The sequence below is a fragment of the Pseudophryne corroboree genome, chromosome 1 (genome assembly GCF_028390025.1).
Source record: "Pseudophryne corroboree isolate aPseCor3 chromosome 1, aPseCor3.hap2, whole genome shotgun sequence".
NCBI lineage: Eukaryota > Metazoa > Chordata > Amphibia > Anura > Myobatrachidae > Pseudophryne > Pseudophryne corroboree.
The window spans coordinates 343115531-343137195 of record NC_086444.1 but is presented as its reverse complement, the minus strand read 5'-3'; the positions used below and the strand labels follow the sequence as shown (position 1 = coordinate 343137195).

General features: G+C 47.2%; 1 protein-coding gene across 2 annotated transcripts in view; it reads right to left on the bottom strand.

Moving 5' to 3' along the window:
* NOC4L (nucleolar complex associated 4 homolog) overlaps positions 1–21665 on the bottom strand; it is a 111416-nt gene that overhangs the window by 4808 nt on the left and 84943 nt on the right. For both annotated transcript variants that reach the window (XM_063964676.1, XM_063964677.1), the window contains exons 11-14: positions 21229–21339; positions 20940–21103; positions 12300–12382; positions 2878–2991 (exon numbers count right to left, since the gene is read on the bottom strand). In XM_063964676.1, the coding sequence (XP_063820746.1) occupies positions 2878–2991; positions 12300–12382; positions 20940–21103; positions 21229–21339 (472 nt within the window). The remainder of the gene's footprint in view (positions 1–2877; positions 2992–12299; positions 12383–20939; positions 21104–21228; positions 21340–21665) is intronic.

Sequence of the window (21665 nt, the reverse complement as noted above, 5' to 3'; positions counted from 1 at the left end):
GAGTCCCAGCTACTGTAATAGAGCAGGTTCCCTGATTTGCAAGTAGGAAAATGCTGGGTATAGGACTCTACTGCAGGAGGAATGTATCTATATTTCAGCAGCCTGAAGTATCGAAAAGTTACAAATCCCAGAGCTGTTGCCTAGCGACGGGGAGACCTGGGAGCCCGCTGAGTAAAGCAGGTTAACTGTTAATATACCTGGGACTTTATTTGTATTTGTCTCTGAGTATGCAAGATTAGCCCACTGGGCTATAGGAGACACTGCAAATATGAAGCCAGGTCTGTGCATGGAGGAAATGGCCGCCAGAGTGAAACTCCTCTGGGCTATGCGATAAAATCTATATAGTGGATAACTGGATTAGTGCTGAGCCACTCTGACTATATCACATTCTCCTCAGCACCATGTGCATTAAACTCACATAAATGCCTATTACACTATAACAGTGGCCGGGGAGCGGAGAATGCTGAGCCCGCTGTACAGAGCGGGAGTTAGCTCCGCCCCCCGGCTATGGCGCCTTATTGCAAAACTAAGCGGGAAGCGAGCTGTACCCTCCGCTGGGCCTGCGAGTCACCGCCGGGGAGCGCTGAGCGCTGAGCCCGCTATACAGCGCTAGTAGAGCCCTGTATCTGCTAGCCGCCGCCGGGGAGTGTTGCGCTGAACAGAGCGCGAGTCGCCGCCTGGGAGCAGGGAGCGCTGAGCTCGCTCTACAGAGCGGGACTTAGCTCCGCCCCCTCCGTACAAGGCGCCAAATTTAAACATTGCTTTGCGCTCGAGCGGGATCCCTGTGCCGGCTCTGTGAGTCGCGCTGAGTGGGGATCTGTGCGGGGGGTGCGGGGAGCTGGGGGAGCAGAGGGTTATCAGAATGACACACACCCGTTTTTCAGTCAGGGTTGTATAAACACATACTCAGCCTCCCCCAATCATCCTGTCTGTTTCTCCATGAGGAGGACAGGTAAGGATACAATAAAGTACATTACAGCCCCAGAGAGCCCTTCTGGAGTGGGTTGTACAACAATAAACAGTGCATTGCTCTAAAAACATACATAGCCACCACAAATAAAGTATACTTCACTCACCACTGTGTTCTTGGTGGATCGGCCCCGACACACGCCGCACGCAGCGGCGTCCAGCCGGAATCTTCTGTGGTGGGGTGGTCCCGACACAAGCCGCACGCAGCGGTGTCCGACCATTTTTTGATACTCACCGCTGCCATGCTGCCGGAATCTTCTGCTGGATGGAGTGGCCGCGACACGCGCCGCACGCAGCGGTGTCCGCCAACTCAGGAGAGCTCAGTGTCTCCCTCAGCCGGGGCCCATCCCTAGCCGCACGCAGCTGCGATGGGACCCCGCCGGCAGCTCCCACGGTGCAGACTGGCAGTGGCAGAGCTGCCAGTCTGTGAGTGTGTGTAAGAAAAATAAAATAATAAAGAAAAAAGAAGAAAATTCTTCAGCTAAACCCAAGTGAACCAGCTACCTCGGGCACTTAACTAAGACTGGCTTGGAGGGGAGATAGTAGGGGAGGAGCTAGCCACAGTGTGAGAATTTTTAAAGTGCCAGCTACCAATACCACCTACTATCTCCCCATTGTAACTACACTCCAGTGGCCCCTAGTGGATGAAGGAGAAATATTGCGTGTCTGTCGGCCAGTGTGTACGGCCAATACATCTGTGAACTCCGTCGTTCACAGACGTATCGTGTCGGCCCCGCAGCACAGCCGACGGCAAATATATCTACCGATATACTGGCGCGTCGCTGTGTGTGTACGGGTGCTGCGGCGGCCGGCAGTGATTGACAGCTGAACTGGGCGGGCCAGTTCATGACGTCAGTCCCCGATGGATCGGGCAGTGTGTATGCACAGCACACTGCCCGATCCGTCCATAGATATATCTGCCGATCAATTGATCGGCAGATATATCTTTCAGTGTGTACCCACCTTTAGACGCACAAGCAGCTTCTGCTGATTAAAGTGATATACAGCATGCATACATTCTGTATGTAACTGTAACTGCATTTGCTTATAAAATGCTATGCTACAGTGTTTTCATGGAAAACACTAACGTGGCATTTCAGATGTAGATAGAGCAGCAATTACACACAGAATGCTGCATATCATTTAACCAGCAGAAGCTGCTTGTGCGTCCTATTACGCTACTGTACGTCTAAGGCGCATTTTCAATGGAAAAACGCAAAAGACGTTCACACATCCCGATATGGCATGGCTATTTAGCGTGATTCCAGCAAAGATGTATGAGGACACATCTGTAGGGGATGCGGTTATGTTACAGGTGGTCACAATACCAACTCCGGGATCCCAAACGCTGAATAGCCCACCAGCTGGCATGCCGACCAACAGGGACTATTCCCACTCCTGGGTGTCCACGACACCCATAGAGTGGGAATAGAACCTGTGGCAAGCCCACAAGGGGCTTTGTTGCGCTCGCCACCGGCCATCTAAAAGCCGGGATTCCAGCGTCGGTATGGTGATGGTCACACGAACCCAACACATCTGTAGCACTACATGGGTTGGACACTTCCTTGAATCAGCAAATAAAAAGGTATAAGTGACAAATCTGCTGTACTAAATGTACCAATGAAAGAAATTATATAATCACTAGAGCCAACAATATTGCAAATATCTGTGGTATCCATGAAGCAGCTATCTGCAGTGGTCAAGTCATTAGCCAGAAGATAAACCATGCTCCACCTACCACTCAGAAGGTCCTGAGTAACCATCTGGCGCTTATAACTGCATTTCACCAACTGGTGTACTGCCAGTTAAGGCTTCAAGGGAAGGGAATCCTATATGAAATACATTCTATACACAGTAGGATACATGCTCACAAAAACACACCTCATATACAGGTCAATAGGACCGTACCTCATAGGAGGACATCTCCAGGAATTCAGAGACATCGCTCTCTTGTGCGGACAGGGTCCGGCTAATTACATTGGCAGCTCTCACAACATCTGGATAGTAATGATTTTGCAGAGCCTGCATTTAACATAAAATAGGAAATCAGTGGTATTAGAATTAGTAATGGGAAAGGGGCATGAGGAATTGTATACTGCATAATGATTTCATTTGTAGATATGATTGGACATCAATAAATGGTACAAAATCGAGTCATTACTGAAGTAAACATGCATTTTTTTTGCATTATATCCTGTTTATTTCTGAAAAAGACCAATGTAAAACAGAAAAAGCAATTAATAAAAATGGATACAATCAAATGCCACCCTAAAATTCCACTGCAACCACTACTAACAAGAAATGAGGTATTTTGGCAGGTAGTACAAATAGCTGAAATCCTTTCCTGCCCATGTTATCTTTGTCCATATGTTCAACCAATCAAGTGTCACAATACTCACCTGTAGACATGGCGGTTTATTATACATAAGTATCAGGTTGGATCCCAGAGCAGATCTGATAATGGACTGATGGGCCTATGTACTAAGCCTTGGAGAGAGAAATTGGAGAGAGATAAAAAGTATCAGCAAATCAGCTCATAACTGCCATGTTACAGGTTGTGTTTCAAAAAGGACAGTTAGGAACTGGCTGGTTGGTTCTTTATCTCCATCCACTTTCTCTCTCTTCAAGGCTTAGTACATAGACCCCTGAATGTTTCAAGATAAAGCAAAAAGCAGATTCAGCAGTGCAGGTGAAGGGGCACCTGCTTGTTAGTAATGGACTCTGCAGACAATGGAAGGGGTGGGTTGCCTCTAGCGGTGGCTTGAGAGGTGGGTGGGCTGCAGCTCAGTCCAAAACTCAAATAAGGGAGCCACACCGACTGCCACCACAACCACTGCCAAACATCGCCAGACGAGACTCAACGGCAGTTGGTATGGCTCCCTTTAAATTTAAAACTGTGCTGCAGCCCCACACCTCTGGAGCCGCCACTGGTTGCTTCTTATTTTGGACCACAAAAGGCATGGGGCAACTTATGGTCCATAAAATATTATCCACAGAATAGATGGATATAGTAGATATTACTAATGTAAAAAATACAGCATGGCAATACAAGAAACCTATGCATTATGCTAACCATGTGAGGTTGTCATTCTTTAATATATCCATTTAAGCATTCAACAACATTCATCTAATCTACATCTGGAAACACCTGCAATAACTTAGTCAAGAACTCTTTATTAGTTGCAACCAAGCATAATATTCCTTCAAAAAAATAGGGTGTGCTGGCTCCTTCCCTCTATGCCCCCTCTCACAGGCAGTTATAGGTAAAACAGTGCCCGAAGGAGAAAGGACATATATGAGAGAAGAAACATGAAAAACAAGGAGTGGTTTAATACCAGCACACCACTAGCCTATAACAACCAGCAATGGCTGGTAACAACAACAGCAACAACTGAACAGGTAAACACATAAAAGAGAACCTGCAGAAAAGTAAACGCACTGAGGCAGGTGCCCAGTATCTCTTATGGACTACAAGAAAAGTATTTAACGGTAGGTAATAAAAATCCTATTTTCTCTAGCATCCATAAGGGATATTGGGGAATTTAGTATGATGGGGATGTCCCAAAGCTTCCAGAACGGGCGGGAAAGGGGCGGAGACTGCTGCAGCACCTCCTGCCCAAACTGGGTATCCTCTTTGGCCAGGGTATCAAACTTGTAGAACTTAAGTGTTCTTCCCCGACAAGGTAGCATCTCGGCATAGTTGCAAGGCTGAGACTCCACGGGCAGCTGCCCAGGAAGACCCCACCGATCTAGTAGAGTGGGCCTTCAGAGACTTAAGAACAGGTAAGGATGCCGACACATAGGCTTGTTGGATAGTAAGTCTAAGCCAAGGAGCAATGGACTGCTTCGAAGCAGGACAACCCTTTTTCTGCGCATCATACAGCACGAACAAAGAATCCAACTTTCTGATCCGAGCCGTTCGCTTGACATAGATCTTCAAGGCTCGCACCGCATCCAACGCCTCCGGAGAAGAGGAGTCAGAACTGGATGGAACCACAATAGGTTGATTCAGGTGAAATGCAGCGACAACCTTCGGCAGGAACTGCTGTCTAGTCCGAAGCTCCACCCTGCCCTCGTAAAAGACCAAGTATGGACTTTTACACGATAAGGCCCCCAATTCCGAGACACGTCGAGCAGAAGCCAGGGCCAGTAACATCACCGTCTTCCACGCGAGGTGCTTGTCTTCTACAGTCATCAGAGGTTCAAACCAAGAGGACTGTAGAAAGTCCAACACCACATTCATATCCCAGGATGCCGGAGGCGGCAGAAAAGGAGGTTGTATGTGGCATATGGAAAAAAGGGAAAAGGGCCCTAATTTGCACACCTTAATTAGGTAGTGAGGTGCTACTCTGCTTGAGACTTAGTAAAGTGTACAGAGGGAAAAGGTAGCAGGTGCACTATCTCACACTAGCTCAACCTGTAGTAACCAGAGGCACTTAGCATATTCCTGGCCAGGGCTATGAGCTTACCCACTCTGATTTTAAATAGTCCAACACTCTAGCCTTTACATTTGGAATGAGCACACTGAGGTAAGACTCCTACATTTTGTTTAATATGGCAGTCCACGATGGGGGGAATTCTCTGGGGTGTGGGGCTCCCTGTGCCTGCCGTGGCTGGGTGTCCCTGGGGCATCGCAATTTAACACTATTTCATCACTCCATGGCACTTATAGTTTGTTTTATATATATGTAACACCTTCACAATTTTCTTTTACTCCTCACATTATTCACACATGCAGCAGCAGCTGCTCCTACCTCTTTAACCCTATATTTTTATCACTCCTGCGATGCCCTGGGGTTGTCTGACTGGGTGGCTCTGGGGTGTCCTGCCCCCCGGATCTGAACCCCTTTAGTTAGTGTTAGGGACTTACCCAATGAGAGGCTACCTTGATGCGGTGGGTAAGCTCATAGCCCTGGCCAGGAATATGCTAAGTGCCTCTGGTTACTACAGGTTGAGCTAGTGTGAGATAGTGCACCTGCTACCTTTTCCCTCTGTATGTGGCATACCCCTTGCAAGAAGGTCTGCATGTCTGGCAACGCCGCCAATTTCTTCTGGAAGAAAATGGAAAGAGATGATATCTGGACCTTAATGGAACACAGACGCAAGCCCTTATCCACACCAGCCTGCAGGAAACGTAAGAAACATCCCAAGTGGAACTCCGCAGGCGTATACATGCGTTCCTCGTACAGACACACATATCTCCTCCAGATATGATAGTGTTTTGACATCACAGGTTTCCTGGCCTAAACCATGATAGCAATAACTTTCTTGGAAAGGACCTTGTGAGCTAGGATGTTCCGCTCAACCTCCATGACGTCAAACGAAGTCGCCGTAAGTCCGGGTAGACGAACAGTCCTTGTTGAAGAAGATCTCTTCTTAATGGTAGAGGCCAAGGGTCTTCAACAGACATGTCCAGAAGAACCGCGTACCACGCCCTCCGAGGCCAATCCGGGGCAATCAGAATTGCCTGGACTCCTTGGTTCCTGATCCGCTTGAGCACCCTTAGGAGCAACGGAATCTGAGGAAACAGGTAGACCAGCCGGCAAAGCCAAGGTGACGTCAGTGTATCCACTCCCCGAGCCTGAGGGTCCCTGGTTCGTGAGCAATACCAGTGAAGCTTCTTGTTGAGTCGAGAAGCCATCATGTCTATTTGTGGGCAGCCCCACCGGTCGATGATCTGCTGGAACACCTGATGGCGGAGACACCCCCCCCCCTCCCCGGGTGGAGATCGTGACGACTTAGGAAGTCTGCTTCCCAGTTGTCCACGCCCGGAATGAAGATTGTTGACATTGCATTTCTATCCGCTCAGAGGAGTATCTTTGACACCTCTCGCATGCAGGCTCTGCTTTTTGTCCCTCCTTGTCGAATGACATACGCCACTGCTGTGGCGTTGTCCAACTGTACTTGAATCACGTGACCCTTGAGCAGAGGAAAGGCCTGAAACAGAGCATTGCAGATCACCCCAAGTTCCAGAATGTTGATCGGAAGAAGGCTTTCGTGGGCTGACCACCTGCCCATGGGTGACAGCTCCCCATACTCTCAGACTCGCATCCGTCGTGAGGAGGGTCCAATCCTGAATCCCAAAACTCCAGCCTTCCAGGAGATTGGAGGACTGTAACCACCACAGGAGGGAATCTTGGCCTGAGGTAACAGCCGGATTGGCCGGTGCATCTGTAGATGTGAGCAGGACACTTGCTCAGGAGATCCAATTGAAATGTTCTGGCATGGAACCTCCCATATTGGATTGCCTCGTATGAGGCCACCATCTTTCCCAGCAATCGTTTGCAAAGATGGATGGACACTCGAGTAGGTCGGAGTACCATTCGGACCATCTCCTGAAGTTTTCTCGCCTTGTCCTCTGGTAGGAACACCTTTCATACCACAGTATCCAGCAACATCCCCAGGAACAGGAGTCGCTGAGTTGGCTCCAGGTGGGACTTCTGTAAGTTGAGAATCCACCCATGGTGTGACAGAAAATGGATAGTTCGGTCGATTATGGAGCATTAAAAGCTCCCTGGATCTTGAATTTATCAGAAGATCGTCCAGGTAAGGGACCACACTGACCCCCTGGACGCGGAGTTGGAACATCATCTCCGTCATCACCTTCGTGAATACCCTCGGAGCTGTGGACAGGCCGAAGGGCAGGGCCTGGAACTGGTAGTGATTGTCCAGTAGAGCAAACCTCAGGTACGCCTGATGAGGTGGCCAAATCGGAATATGAAGGTAGGCATCCTTGATATCCAGGGAGACCATGAATTCCTGTTCCTCCAGGCCTGCAATTACTACTAGCAAGGATTCCATTTTGAACTTGAAAACCTTTAGGTAAGGGTTCAAGGACTTGAGATTCAAAATGGGTCTTACTGAACCAGTTTCGGTACCACAAACAGGTTGGAGTAATAACCCTTGCCTCGTTGTGGTATTGGTGCTGGAACAATGAGGTGGGACTGGACCAACTTTTGGATGGCCTGTAGCAACGTCACCTGCATATCCTCCAAAGCTGGTGAGCTTGATTTGGAAAATCGTTGGGGAGGAGCACCATCGAACTCCAGCTTGTAGCCCTGAGAAATTAGATCCCTGACCCAGGTATCCTAGCAGGAAGCCTCCTAGGCGCGGTTGAAGTGACGCTGTCGAGATCCCCTCGGGATGGGTGGGCACAGTCATGCTGAGGTCTTAGTGGAAGCAGAACTGGTGGTCTGGTCCTGAGAGCTGGTGCTTGCAGGCTTTCTGGACTTACCTCTGGTGCCTCTAGTGGCATTTGAGACACCTCTGGCCTTAGATCGAATTCTGTTAGACCGAAAGGACTGCACAGACGGCCCCGTGTAGGAGCATCTCGCCGGCGGGGCCCCAGAGGGGAGAAACATGGATTTCCCAGCCGTTACTTTGGAAATTCACTTATCCAACTCAACCCCAAAGAGCCATTCCCACGAAAAAGGGGAGGGATTGCACACTGCGCTTTGATTCTGCGTCCGCAATCCACGGACGCAACCACAAAGCCCTGCGCCAAATGAGTAGCGTCCTGAATGTGTTTGAGGAGAGTCACAATAGTGACCAGGGCCCTAGCCCCGGAGAGGCCCTCCTGAATCTGAGTAGCCCACGTATGAATGGCATGGGTCATCCAGCTATGACCGGCCTCTGCGATACACCTGCTGCCACGTAAATAGATTTTAGCGTAGTCTCTATTTTCCGTTCCCCAGGATCCTTTATGGTAAAGAAGCCCGGGGCAGGGAGCACCGCCTTTTTAGACAGTCGAGAGACGGATACGTCAACCCCTGGGGGTGCCTCCCAAAACTTCCTGCCTTCAGGAGCAAATGGGAAAGTGCGCAAAAACTTTTTTGACACTTGGAAATTTTTGTCTGGATTTTTCCAGGCTAACTTGAATAGGTCATCTAACTCTGCAGAATCAGGGAAAGTGACATCAGGGTTGTTTTGTGCAAAGAAAAAAACGACTACTGTGACACAGCATCCTCTAGAGGGAGCTTTAACACGTCCCGTATAGCCAAAATTAGGGGTTTAATACCCTGAGCAGAATCTGAATTCCCACCAACGGGATCCAAGTCCTCGCCATCCTCATCTGTATCAGAGAGTAGAGCAGGTAACCCACGTTTCTGTGGACCTCCATGAGAGCGGGGGGCTGTGCATATGCCCTAGCAGCTAAATTTGAAACAGCTTGTTGTAGTAGCTGCGTTTTCTGTACATTAGCAGTGAGCTGGGATGACATATCAGACATCATACTTTTAAGAGACCCTAGCCAGTGGAGCTCTGGACCCTCTCCCCCAGCCCCTTCACTGATTTGTGAAGATTGGCTGCATTGTTCACAAGAAACAGAATCAGATGACATGGGAGAGAATCTGGTGTGGCATACACTGCAGAGTTTGTGTTTGCCCATGTTTCACAGTAAGCACAATGACATACACACACACACAGACAGTAATACTTTGTAAGCCTGCCCTTACTGTATGTGAGGACACACACCAGCACACCCCTAGCTGCACTGCCCCAGTGAGGCTGACCGCTAACTAGAACACAGCAAATACTAGTAAATTCTGTCCTGTAGAGGACACAGACCGTGTACAATAGCAGCTCTCCCCCTTTGCTACACCCTGTTCCAGATTTCCAGCATGTCTTGTGATGCAGGAAGTGCTGTGTGTGCTGTCCGTTGCTGCATTAAACAGAGGAAGGCGCCAAAATGCCTCTGGTCCCACTCTGAGGTAGCTCCACCCCCTCCAATGGCGCCGGAGCTATAATGATTTTTATACTGGCAAAGTCTGTGTGGCTTAAAAACGTTGCACAAGTGCTAGTTCAAGCTAATATAAGCCAGTCTACACGGGGGACTCTAGCGGGACCCCCCCAGGAGAGTCCCGTATGTCGCGCACGCGATCAGCCACACTTTGAACCGGGGGACCCCCCTAGCGAGACTCCCGGTTTGTACTCTGCACAGACGTCACCTTCAAACTAGTGTTAGGGGTGTGCGGTGTGCTGCGATTGTGACAGCAAAGGCGCAGTGCCCCGCTGAACAACCAATCTCTCAGGACGGTGGTTCTGCTGCGGGGAAGCGGCTGTGCACTTTGCAAGGCTGGTGACCGCCCCCCCAACTCCCATGGTGCACGTATGCTGTTGCCCAAACAGCATGCCGAAAATAATAAAAGGTTAAAAGAAATTGAAGAAAACGCTCTGGAGCTGCAGAGATGTGTATCCTCTCCTGAGGGCACTTTTTTCTAAACTGCCTATAAGAGGGGGCATAGAGGCAGTGCCGTTTCTAGCGCCGGCCGCGGCACTTTGTTACTCCTTATCGCCTCTCCCGAGCGCTCCTGCTCGGGGGGCGGAGTTTTGCGGAATGACGCGTTGCGTCGTGACGTCACGACGCAAACGCGTCATTCCGCGAAGCCCCGCCCCCCGAGCAGGAGCGCTCGGGAGAGGCAGGGCGATAAGGAGATAAGCAAGAAGGAGGAGGCGGCCGGTGCGATGGACGTGAGGCGGCGGGACCGAAGAGCTGGAAGACGTAAGTATTCTCTCTCCCCCCCTCTCCCCCTTCCTTCCCCTCAACTTGAAACCTGCCTGCCGCTGCCGCACTGTGTAAAATGGGGACACCTGCCTATGGGGATACCTGCCTGCCGCACTGTGTAAAATGGGGGCACCTGCCTGCGTACTGTGTAATATGGGGGCACCTGCTTGCTTGCCTGCTTACTGTGTAATATGGGGGCACCTGCCTGCGTACTGTGTAATATGGGGGCACCTGCCTGCATACTGTGTAATATGGGGGCACCTGCCTGCGTACTGTGTAATATGGGGGCACCTGCTTGCTTACTGTGTAATATGGGGGCACCTGCCTGCGTACTGTGTAATATGGGGGCACCTGCTTGCTTACTGTGTAATATGGGGGCACCTGCTAGCGTACTGTGTAATATGGGGGCATCTGCCTGCGTACTGTGTAATATGGGGGCATCTGCCTGCGTACTGTGTAATATGGGGGCATCTGCCTGTGTACTGTGTAATATGGGGGCATCTGCCTGCGTACTGTGTAATATGGGGGCATCTGCCTGCGTACTGTGTAATATGGGGGCATCTGCCTGCGTACTGTGTAATATGGGGGCATCTGCCTGCGTACTGTGTAATATGGGGGCATCTGCCTGCGTACTGTGTAAAATGGGGATATCTGCCTGTCGCGCTGTGTAAAATGGGGATACCTGCCTTCCGCGCTGTGTAAAATGGGGATACCTGCCTGCCGCACTGTGTAAAATGGGGATACCTGCCTGCCGCACTGTGTAAAATGGGGGCACCTGCCTGCATACTGTGTAAAATGGGGATACCTGCCTACCGTACTGTGTAAAATGGGGATACCTGCCTTCCGTACTGTGTAAAATGGGGACACCTGCCTGCCGCGCTGTGTAAAATGGGGACACTTGCCTGCTGTAATGTGTAAAAAGGGGACTTTTTTATTTTTATTTTTTTTCCCCTGTGGTGGGTGTGGTGATATCAGATGAGGCCATGCCCACTTTAATGAGACCACGCCCATTTTAATCAGGCCACACACCCTTGTCGGGAGCGCGCGCATGCTTTTTCTTTTTATGGCTATATGGGGGGGGGGGGGGGCACACACTTTTTTTGTTAGAGCAATTGGGGGGGGGGGGGCGCATTTTGAAATCTCGCACTGGGAGCCAAATTGTCTAGAAACGGCCCTGCATAGAGGGGAGGAGCCAGCACACCCAGTTGAAGAAATTTAAAGTGCACCGGCTCCTTTGGACCCCGTCTATACCCATCGTGCTAAGTCTCCCCAATATCCCTTATGGATGCTAGAGAAATATTACAATTTAACAAATGCAGAGAATTAAAAACCTGACTGACAGTATAAAATCATGTTACTATAATCTGAGTGATGTTGACACAAAGTGACAGATGGCATTTGACCCCATATGCAGTAAGAGCACCAGCTACACACAGAAAATCAAAGATAATAAAATATTCACTATTTATGCAGAAGGTTTTTAGGAGAAGACTCAAATATCCAGCAGTCCACTAGCCTGCTACATAGTCAATGTAAGTGCAATTGACACCCTGACATCCAAATCACTGGGTCTTAAAGTACTTAGGTCAGTCGGTCTACATGCAATTCTGTTGCTGACCAGAGATAGCTGCTGACAGGGTTACTGTCAAACTGACACCTGATGGAAAGCAACAGTAGCTCTTTAACAGCACGGCCTAAACTTACTGGTGACAAAACATTCCATAGTACTTAATGGAATGATCCTCCCAGCAATTTTAGCTATCAAGCCTTAGTGCACAGGGAAATAAGCTAATGTAGCTGTTGCAGTGATAGTAATACTGTACATTACCTCCAGCTCCCAGAGAGAACTGTCCAAAGCTCGACTTTTCGCTGGGTCCTGCTCTTCCATGATGTATGGATCTGATGTCAGATCTAAGAGCAGAAAAAAAGTTTATAAAAGATATGTGGCAAGGTGTAGGAACAGTACTACATTTTAAACAATTAAAAATAATAATAATAATTATTAAACTGTATGGCTAGAAAATCAAGTAACAAAACTCAACACATAAATCCTCTACAATATGGCAAAGCCTTTATTTTACCAAACATAACAAGAAATAAAGTGGTTAAAATATAAAGCCACAATAAGTGAATGGAGTATAAATAGAAATCAGGCTGGACAAAGCTCTGTCCTGGGTGGTGAATTCAGACATGAGACACAACCAGCTGTGTCAGGGGAGGAGGGAGGGGGAGGGGTCGGGACTGCTAATTTATAATGCTTTCAGTGCCATGTTAGATATTGAGAAAACGAGTAATTATTGGTCATGTCTACTTGAACCTCCAATCATATATGTTATCCAGATCTATAGTCAAACAGAAATGAATGAAACAGTGACTGGTCTATTCCCTAAGTGATCCAAATGTGCCACTTAATTCTTTGCCTGCAATCAATACATTAATACAGAGATTCTCAAACGAGGTCCTCAAGGCACCCCAAATGGTCCGGGTTTTAGGTATATCCATGGCTCAGCACAGATGGTTATAGCAAATTGACTGAGGTGCTAATTAGGGTTGCCAATCCCGGGCCATTTTTTCAATCCCAGGAATCGGGATTGAAAAACGATCAATCCCATGATTCACGGTAGACCCGGGATTTGTTCCTTTTCAGTGTCCTCCCCCTCCCTGCCCAGTCCACATAATTACACTCATGCGGGAGGGTGGTTCCACCTGCTGTGAGGTGCGGGCTGGTGCAGGCGCTAAGGTCTGGGCGACTGGCTGCGTAGCGTGACCTCTGACTTCACGTCACGCTGCGCATAGCTGGGGACAGGGGGAGGTGAGCAGGGGGAGCCAGCCAGTGTAAGAGCCTCCCGAGGACGCTGAACGCTGCCAGGCATTAAAAAACAAAAGGGCTTCCTAATTCCGAAATCCCCGGGATTGGAACAATTTTGGCCAAAATCCTGGGATCGGCCACCATAGTGCTAATTAAGTCACCTGTGGCCAAGCATGGATAAACTTAAAACCGGGACCGAAAAAAAGGTAAAAGGTACTGCGCTATAAATTCAGCAGCTCCATTAGGTATGAATAATATGATTAGTGTTTATATGGAGCGCTTGGTAGTGTGTCACTGTCTAATGCTGAAAAGAAAAACAGGTTAAAAACACAGTGGGTTAATGGTGAACTCAGAGTGCCCTGAAATGTTTAAGCTCTTTTTTGAATATTTGAAAGTCCCGATCTCCAACAAATGTGGTCCCTTCAGGCACAAATAGCAAGGTCCCCGGCAGGTGTACTAACTGTCCCTATCCTACCTCTGGGTCCTCTGGTCTGTGGATCGCACACTTGTCCGTTCGTTTGCGGCGGCTGGCGTCTCTTCTTCCTGACCTGATCCGTTTTTAATAAAGTTTATTCAAACAAGGGAGGATTAAAGGAACTTCCCAAACAACACCAAGTATTCTGGACGAAGTGCCGCAGTGCATGAAACGCGTCGATACACGAAAATCCCGTCACCACGTCACCCGGAAGTGACGCTCCGTGGCGCCTCACCAACTTCCGGTCAGGAAGAAGAGACGCCAGCCGACGCAAACGATCGGGACTTTCAAATATTCAAAAAAGAGCTTAAACATTTCAGGGCACTCTGAGTTCACCATTAACCCATTGTGTTTTTAACCTGTTTCTTTTCAGCATTAGACAGTGACACACTACCAAGCGCTCCATATAAACACTAATCTTAAAACCTGGACCATTGGGGTGCCTTAAGGACCGCGTTTGAGAAACTCTGCATTAATAATTATTCCACACAACGTCTCCATGGTCGGACAGATATGAATTGCTTAATACAGATATTGGATATTTAGAATTGAGTGTTAGCTCTTCAACGTAACTTGCAAGACTCTTAGCGGTTTATTTACAAAGCAACATGTTGTAAATCGCAGCGCTTCTGAGTGTGTTTATGCCAGATATTTAAAAGCTTGTACTAACAAGACACAGCTAGTAAAAGCATTATACTTTTAAATATCGGGCATAAAAACACTCAGAAACATTGGGTTGCTGTGGAAGTAAACTCCTTCGTCTTTTGTGTTTTCTTTGTACGTGTTGTATTGTAAGAGTTAATAAAATAAAGAAAAAGAAAAAAGCGCATTGTGTGTCTAAGAAAGCTGCAGCGGGCAAATCAGAGAGATTGCAGTCTTGCTGACAATTTGAATGTCTGGAATTAGCCATCCTTTCAGCTACAGGTAAAATACCAGATATTATCTAATCATGAGCAGAGAAAGAAAATAGAAACTTTGCCGTCATAACATCTAGGACAGAAAAATATCTCGTAGTACTGCCCTCAAGAGCTGCTGAACACTAGCAATCGTTTTAAACGTACATCTCTCTACACCATGCCAGTCGCTCCACAACAGTAGTTACTACCAAAAAAAATACGTTATGGTAAGAACTTACCGTTGATAACGGTATTTCTCCAAAGTCCACAGGATACATTGGGATATGGTTAAGCGACAGCAGATTTTGCACCAATTGGTCAAAGCTTTCTGGCCTCCCAGCATGCAGTGGGCCCGTCCATATATCACCGCCTCCTGGCTCAGGCAAATCAGTTGTTTTCCAAAGCTTAAGGTAGGAGCATCATGTAGAGCCCTAATCAGGCGAGAACACACATGCACATCCTTCCATACAAGAGGGAAGAGGTTAGTGAGTAAAAGTATCCTCAAATCAGGTGAGTCAGGGTGGGATCCCTGTGGACTTAGGAGAAATACTGTTATCAACGGTAAGTTCTTACCATAATGTATATTTCTCCTGCAGGGTCCACAGGGTATCCACAGGATACATTGGGATGACCCAAAGAAATTTAGTGGTGGGGACACTCCTGATTAGACAGGAGAATCATTCGCCTGAATTCAGCGTCCTGAGGAGGCAAAGGTAGCTACGGCATAATGTCTAATGAATGTTAATGGAAGACGTGTGGCTGCCTTACATATCTGTTCTGCTGAAGCACCACATTGTGCTGCCCATGAAGGACCTACCTTACGAGTAGCGTGAGCAGAGACATTATCCGGAACCGGGAGATCAGCCTGAGAATATGCTTCCAAAATAGTCATCCGAAGCCACCTCGCCAGTGTCTGCTTATCAGCAGGCCATCCTCTCCTGAAATCCGTAGAAAACATAGAGAATCTGTCTTTCTGATAGCACTGGTACGATCTACGTAAAAGGCACGGACTATGTCCAACGATGCATCTCCCGCAGAGAGGTCCGGCCCCTGGAAAGCTGGGACTACAATTTCTTCGTTAAGGTGGAATTTAGACACCACCTTAGGAAGATACCCAGATTTAGTTCTGCTCTATCTGGATAAAAAAAAATAAAAAAAAATCAGAAATGGAGGACGACATAACAATGAGCCTAAATCTGAAACTCTTCTAGCTGAAGCCATGGCCACTAGAAAGAGAACTTTAGCTTTCAACCATTTAAAATCAACTTTTTTAGGTGGTTCAAATGGGGTAACTTGAAGGGCCGTTAGAACCAAACTTAGGTCCCAAGGCACTGTAGGAGGAACAGAAGGGGGTTAAATGCGTGCTGATTCTGTGATAAATGCGAACTGAGGAGGGTTACCTTGATCTAAGCATTGTTTGAATTATCTGTTGTAAGAATCCTCGACTTCAGGATGGAGGTCTCAAGAGAAACGCCATCAAAGACAGTCGATCCAGATATCTGTGATGACAAGGCTCCTGAATCAGTAGATCTGGAAGTTGAGGTAGTAGGAATGGAGCATCCATCGACATCCTCTGCAGATCTGTGTACCAATGTCTTCTAGGCCAAGACAGAGCTATTAGTATCACAGCCCTTTTTCCTTGTTTTACCTTTCTCACCACCCTGGGTAACAGGGCGATGGCAGGGAACACATAGGCCAGATGAAAGTCCCATCTCACTGACAGGGCATCCACAAAGATCAATTGGTGTTACTCCCAGTCAGATTTGCATATGGACCAAGGAAATAGAGACCTGTTCCTGAAATAGTCCCCTTCTTAGTCCTGAGTGGACCAAACTCAGGACTAAGAAGGGGACTATATTTCAGGAACAGGTCTCTTATCTCCTTGGTCCATATGCAAATCTGACTGGGAGTAACACCAATTGAACCCTTTTTAGGGTTTTTAACCCATTTTATTATTCATTTTTATTGTATTAATTGTTATACTGAATTTTACTAAATATGTGTATTATATTAATCCACTCATCTCATCTATGACTTTTTAAGTGCTAGATATTTATTGTGTATCCTTCTATGTATGAGGTCTGACCAACCTCCTTTGTTTAGCTGCTATGTTGAACCTCCCCAATCAGCGCCTGGAGAAAGTTACTCCAGGTTAATTTTTTCTTTTTTTTGCACAAAGATCGCTTTGGGATCCTTTGTTCTTGATCTGTATGTGGGCACCTTGTGGATTTGACGAGACACCATGAGATCTCTCTCTGGCAACCCCCATCTGTCGACCAGGGTCTGGAAGACTTCCGGGTGTAAAGCCCATTCGTTTACATGAATGGTGTGCCAACGGAGATAATCCGCTTCCCAGTTTAGGACTCATGGAACGAACACTTGCGGACAAGGCTGGAAGATGACGTTCCGCCCACTTTAAAGTGCGACTTACTACTTTCATTGCTTTCAGGCTACAAGTTCCTCCCTGATGGTTGAGGTACGCTACTGCCGTTGCATTGTCTGAGCGGATCTGGACTGGTTTCCCCTAAAGGATGTCCTTTGCCTGATTCAATGCGATGTATATGGCTCAAAGTTCCAATATATTTATTGGCAGGCAACTTTCTTCCTTGGTCCAGTGCCCCTGGAAGGAATTCCTTCCTGACACTGCTCCCCCCAGCCGTGAAGGCTGGCATCTGTTGGCAGAATTTCCCAATCTAATATCCAAATGGGTCTCCCTTTGTCCAGATGGGCTGTCTGTAGCCATCAGGTTAATGACTTCCTTACTTACAGAGGAAGAACCATAGTCTGCGTTTTTATTGTCTGATGAAAACCATTCCACTTGGTCAGGATCAGATTTTGCAGAGGTCTTGAATGGAACTGAGCATACTCTACCATGTTGAATTTTGACACCATTAATCCCATCACACGAATTGCTGCGTGAATCGATAACTCTTTGAACCTGACATAGCGCTGATGGGACAGGGCTATAGGAACATGTAGGTAAGCATCCTGTATATCCAGGGACACCAAAAAATCTCCTGGTTCCTTAGCCAAAATGATGGAACGTAAGGTCTCCATATGAAACAGAGGTACCCAAATGTACATTTTTAGATTGAGTATGGGCTGGAATGACCCATTCGGTTTTTGGACTAAAAACAAGTTAGCGTAGAAACCCTGTCCTCATTGTGTAGGAGGAACCGGAATGATTACTCCTGACTGAAGCAATTTCTGAACTGCTTCCTGCCAAGCCCTGGCCTTCATATCTACCAAACACAGGCTGGTACAAAAAAACCTTTGATGAGGGTTTTTCTTGAAAGCAAACGCATAACCGTGAGATACCACTTCCTTCTTGCACCCAGGAATCTGCAGTAGACTGCTGCCAGATTTGTGCAAAATGAAGAAGTCGGCCTCCCACCATGGGGTCCCCCAGGTGGAGGCCCGCACCATCAGGCTGATGGCTTATCTTCTGTTTTAGAAGCCGCTCCTCTGGTTGCCCAATGCTTTTTAGTCTTACCAGACCGGATATACTGGGACAGTTTGCCTTGACACCGAAAGGGCCGAAAAGCTGGAATTGTAGGCTTAAATTTGTAAGTAGAAGGAAACTTAACTTTCTTGGGAGTCTGCTTCCGACTCCAAAATACTGGTTAACTCTTTACCAAGGAGAATGTCTCCAGTAAAAGGTAACGACTGCAAAACTTTTTTGGATTCTGCATCAGCTTTCCAGGTGCGTAGCCAAACTGCTTGGCGAGCGGCAACTGTTGAGGCTGAAGCTTGAGAGGCAACAGTACACATATCTAAGGCAGCTTCTTTCAAGAAAATTGCATCCTGTTTGATATGTGCCACATGGGATTTTTGCTCTCTACATGTAATTGAAATTTCCCCTTCCAATGCATCCACCCAGGCAGCCACTGCTTTAGCCATCCAGACTGAGGCCATGGCTGGTCTAATGATTGCCCCAGACAGGAAAAAAATGTTTTTTAGGAAACCATCTACTCTCCTATCCGTGACATCATTTAAAGAAGTTGAAGACAGAGGTAATGCAGATTTTTTTTCGCACTAAGCGAATCACATACGTATCTACTTCAGGGGCTACCTCCCTCTTTAAACAGTCCCCAGTCGGAAAAGGATAATTGGAATTCCATTTCCAAGGAATTCTACATTTCTTATTGGGCGTAGCCCAAGCCTCTTCCATAATTTCCGTCAGCTGATCTGATACAGGAAACTCAGTCTTAACTGTTTTGGGACGTTTAAATACAGATGCCTTGGATTTTAACACAGGCTCTGCTGTTTCTTCTAAGGATAAAATGGATTTCATTGCAGTAATCAACTCATATGTCCACTGAACTAAGACCTCCTTCCTCATCCTCATATGCAGAACCAGAGTGTAATGAGTCTTTCTCCTCTGATGAATCCTCAACTAAAACATTTGTAGACTGTGAAGATGTTGTTTCGGGTCTAAATAATTTACTTACCACTGGCTTTTCAGCCTGTTTCTGTTGAGAGGCTACTGCTTCCCCTGCTGCAAAGGATAAACCGCAGGTGGAATGCTGCATATAAGGGTTAAGGGTGTAACCTGTCGCTGGTACAGAAGTTGGAATTATCAGCTCAGCTATACTGGATAATGTCTGTGCAAACATAGCCCATGGGGGATCAACTTACACCTGCGTCTGCCTTGAATTTTTAAAGAGACCTTGGTGAAAGCTAAATAGTTTGCACACAACCCATCCTGAACCAGATCCTGAGAGGTTAACCCAGCTTTACATGACAAACATGATATGAGTGTCGGTGCTGCTGTGAGTGTATTTTCCTCACCTTTGCCGCTCTGAGACATGATAAATAATCAGACACTTTCACAGTGTAATACACAATTTGTGACTGTAATCACTTTAAATGTGTTAAAGAGACATATAATCCGGCCCTACCCTGCTTAGCACCAGCATTGAGGATCGGAGTAAACAGAGAAAACTGAAAGATTTTATAGCAAAGTCAGCAATCATGCTAGCAGTCACAAGTTATACATTAGTATAATAAGCAATATGAGCACATATTCAACTACAGATACAGTTCAAGTATGTAGGAGAAACATATTACTGCATTACTTTATAAAAAAGTTTTAACCGTATTCAGACGCATAGCGAAAGAAACCATAGTAATATTATCAAAATCATATGCATTATGCACTTTTCCAACTATCCGTATTCAAGGGTAGAGAATTATTGCTGTATAGCCCGTACTCAGGAGAGTGGGATACAGGGAGACTTACCCTGCTTCCAGGATCGATCAATACGTCTGCGAACGCTGAGTGGATCCAGATGCTATAAGTGTACAACGCAGCTCCGTGAACCTATAGTGAACACAGATGCCCAAGTGAACACTGACGCACCAGTCACACAGCCGCCTATGCTGTGACTGGGGCCCTTAGTACACAGCGTCTTGTTCGGAAGCAGGAATTCAGTTCACGGCGGGAGACTCGGAGTGAACTAGTCATGAACCGGGGGGGGGGGGAGTTCACCAGGGGAGCGTCTGCCTTCTCACTGCTGACATCAACCCTAGGGATCGCGGCCTCAAGATACTCCTGGAGCTTATGATCCCTAAGGCCTAGCGCTGTTGCACTTTCGATGGCAGCCAAGTCAGTGACTGTTCGGTAGTCTCCCCCAAAACAGTGCGGCTGTGTCTGATGCCTTACCTACCCCCCGTGCTCCCGCCACAGCCTGGTAACGTCTGCTGGACCTGCTAGTTTTATCCGACACAGACACCCGGCGAAATAGCACTGTTCTCGTGGGTGAGCGTTGTCGCGACCCGGCGGGGAGTTGTTGGAGGGACTCTAAGGTATGTATAAGATGCCGTTTAGAAAGATCACTCAGAAGAATAGTAAGACTATAAAAATAAAATAAAAAGCTTATGGCTGCTAAAAACCAGCAGCCCTTAGGACGTGGTCCGGCTCCTGCCGCACCAAACAAAAAACTTATTTGCCTGAGCCAGGAGGTGGGGATATATGGACAGGCCCGCTGCTTGCTGGGAGGCCAGAAAGCTTTGACCGATTGGTTCAAGATCCGCTGTCGCTCAACCATATCCCAATGTATCCTGTGGCTACCCTGTGGACCCTGCAGGAGAAAATCAAAATAAATCATGAACCAGAACATATGCCTGTTGCTGCACTGCTGCTCACTTTGGGTGTAAGGAGTAGTGGCATCAACGAAGGTAAGTTACCAGACTCCAGACTGAACTATAGTCTCCCTCAAAGTTAACAGCCTCCACATTCCATACTTCTGGAAAAGCATTAATAACATTTGATAAACTTGGATTCACCTCCAGATTCCATGGGCCTGTGGATGAGAGGACGGCAAGCTGGATGCCTCCGGATCAGGTTACATATAAATGGAATAATCATCAGCAGGACTTGAGGAGGTGCTGTGAGAGAGAGCCGTGACAGACGCTTGGCAAATGCAGCAACTAGGTACACGGGTAAGTGGCTGGAAGAGCACATTACAAAAAAGAAAAAAACAATCTGTTAGGTGCTGTGAATGGAAATTAATGTACAATTGGCAAAGAGAAGACTTCAGTATATATGTACAAATGTATTCATTTTAGAACTTACGTGGATGACAAGAATAGGTTTGCCAAATGAAAGAAGCGGGCTCGATATTTCACATGGAACACAGAGGGATCCAGGAGTGAATAAAGCTTCTTGTAGAAATCTGGGTACTCTCTGAGAGGACAAACACACTATGAGCACAAACATCTACTGGCTGTACCATCTGTAATATTCTACCGCTATCTATATTGTAGCATCTAGGCATGGACTGATAGTGAAGAATAAGTCCCCTGAAATTTTATATTGTAAGTTGGATCTACAATTGCGCAGTCTATGGGACACAGTAACTGCGGGGGGTAATTTAGGGGGTGCGCTTACACCACACAAATTCATTAACTATACACCAAAGTACTCAGGTCCTGGTCTCTGCCCAGATCATTAATAACTACATGAATAAAGAGCAGAAACATTCTTCCACATGATACCTATTAAAACCATAA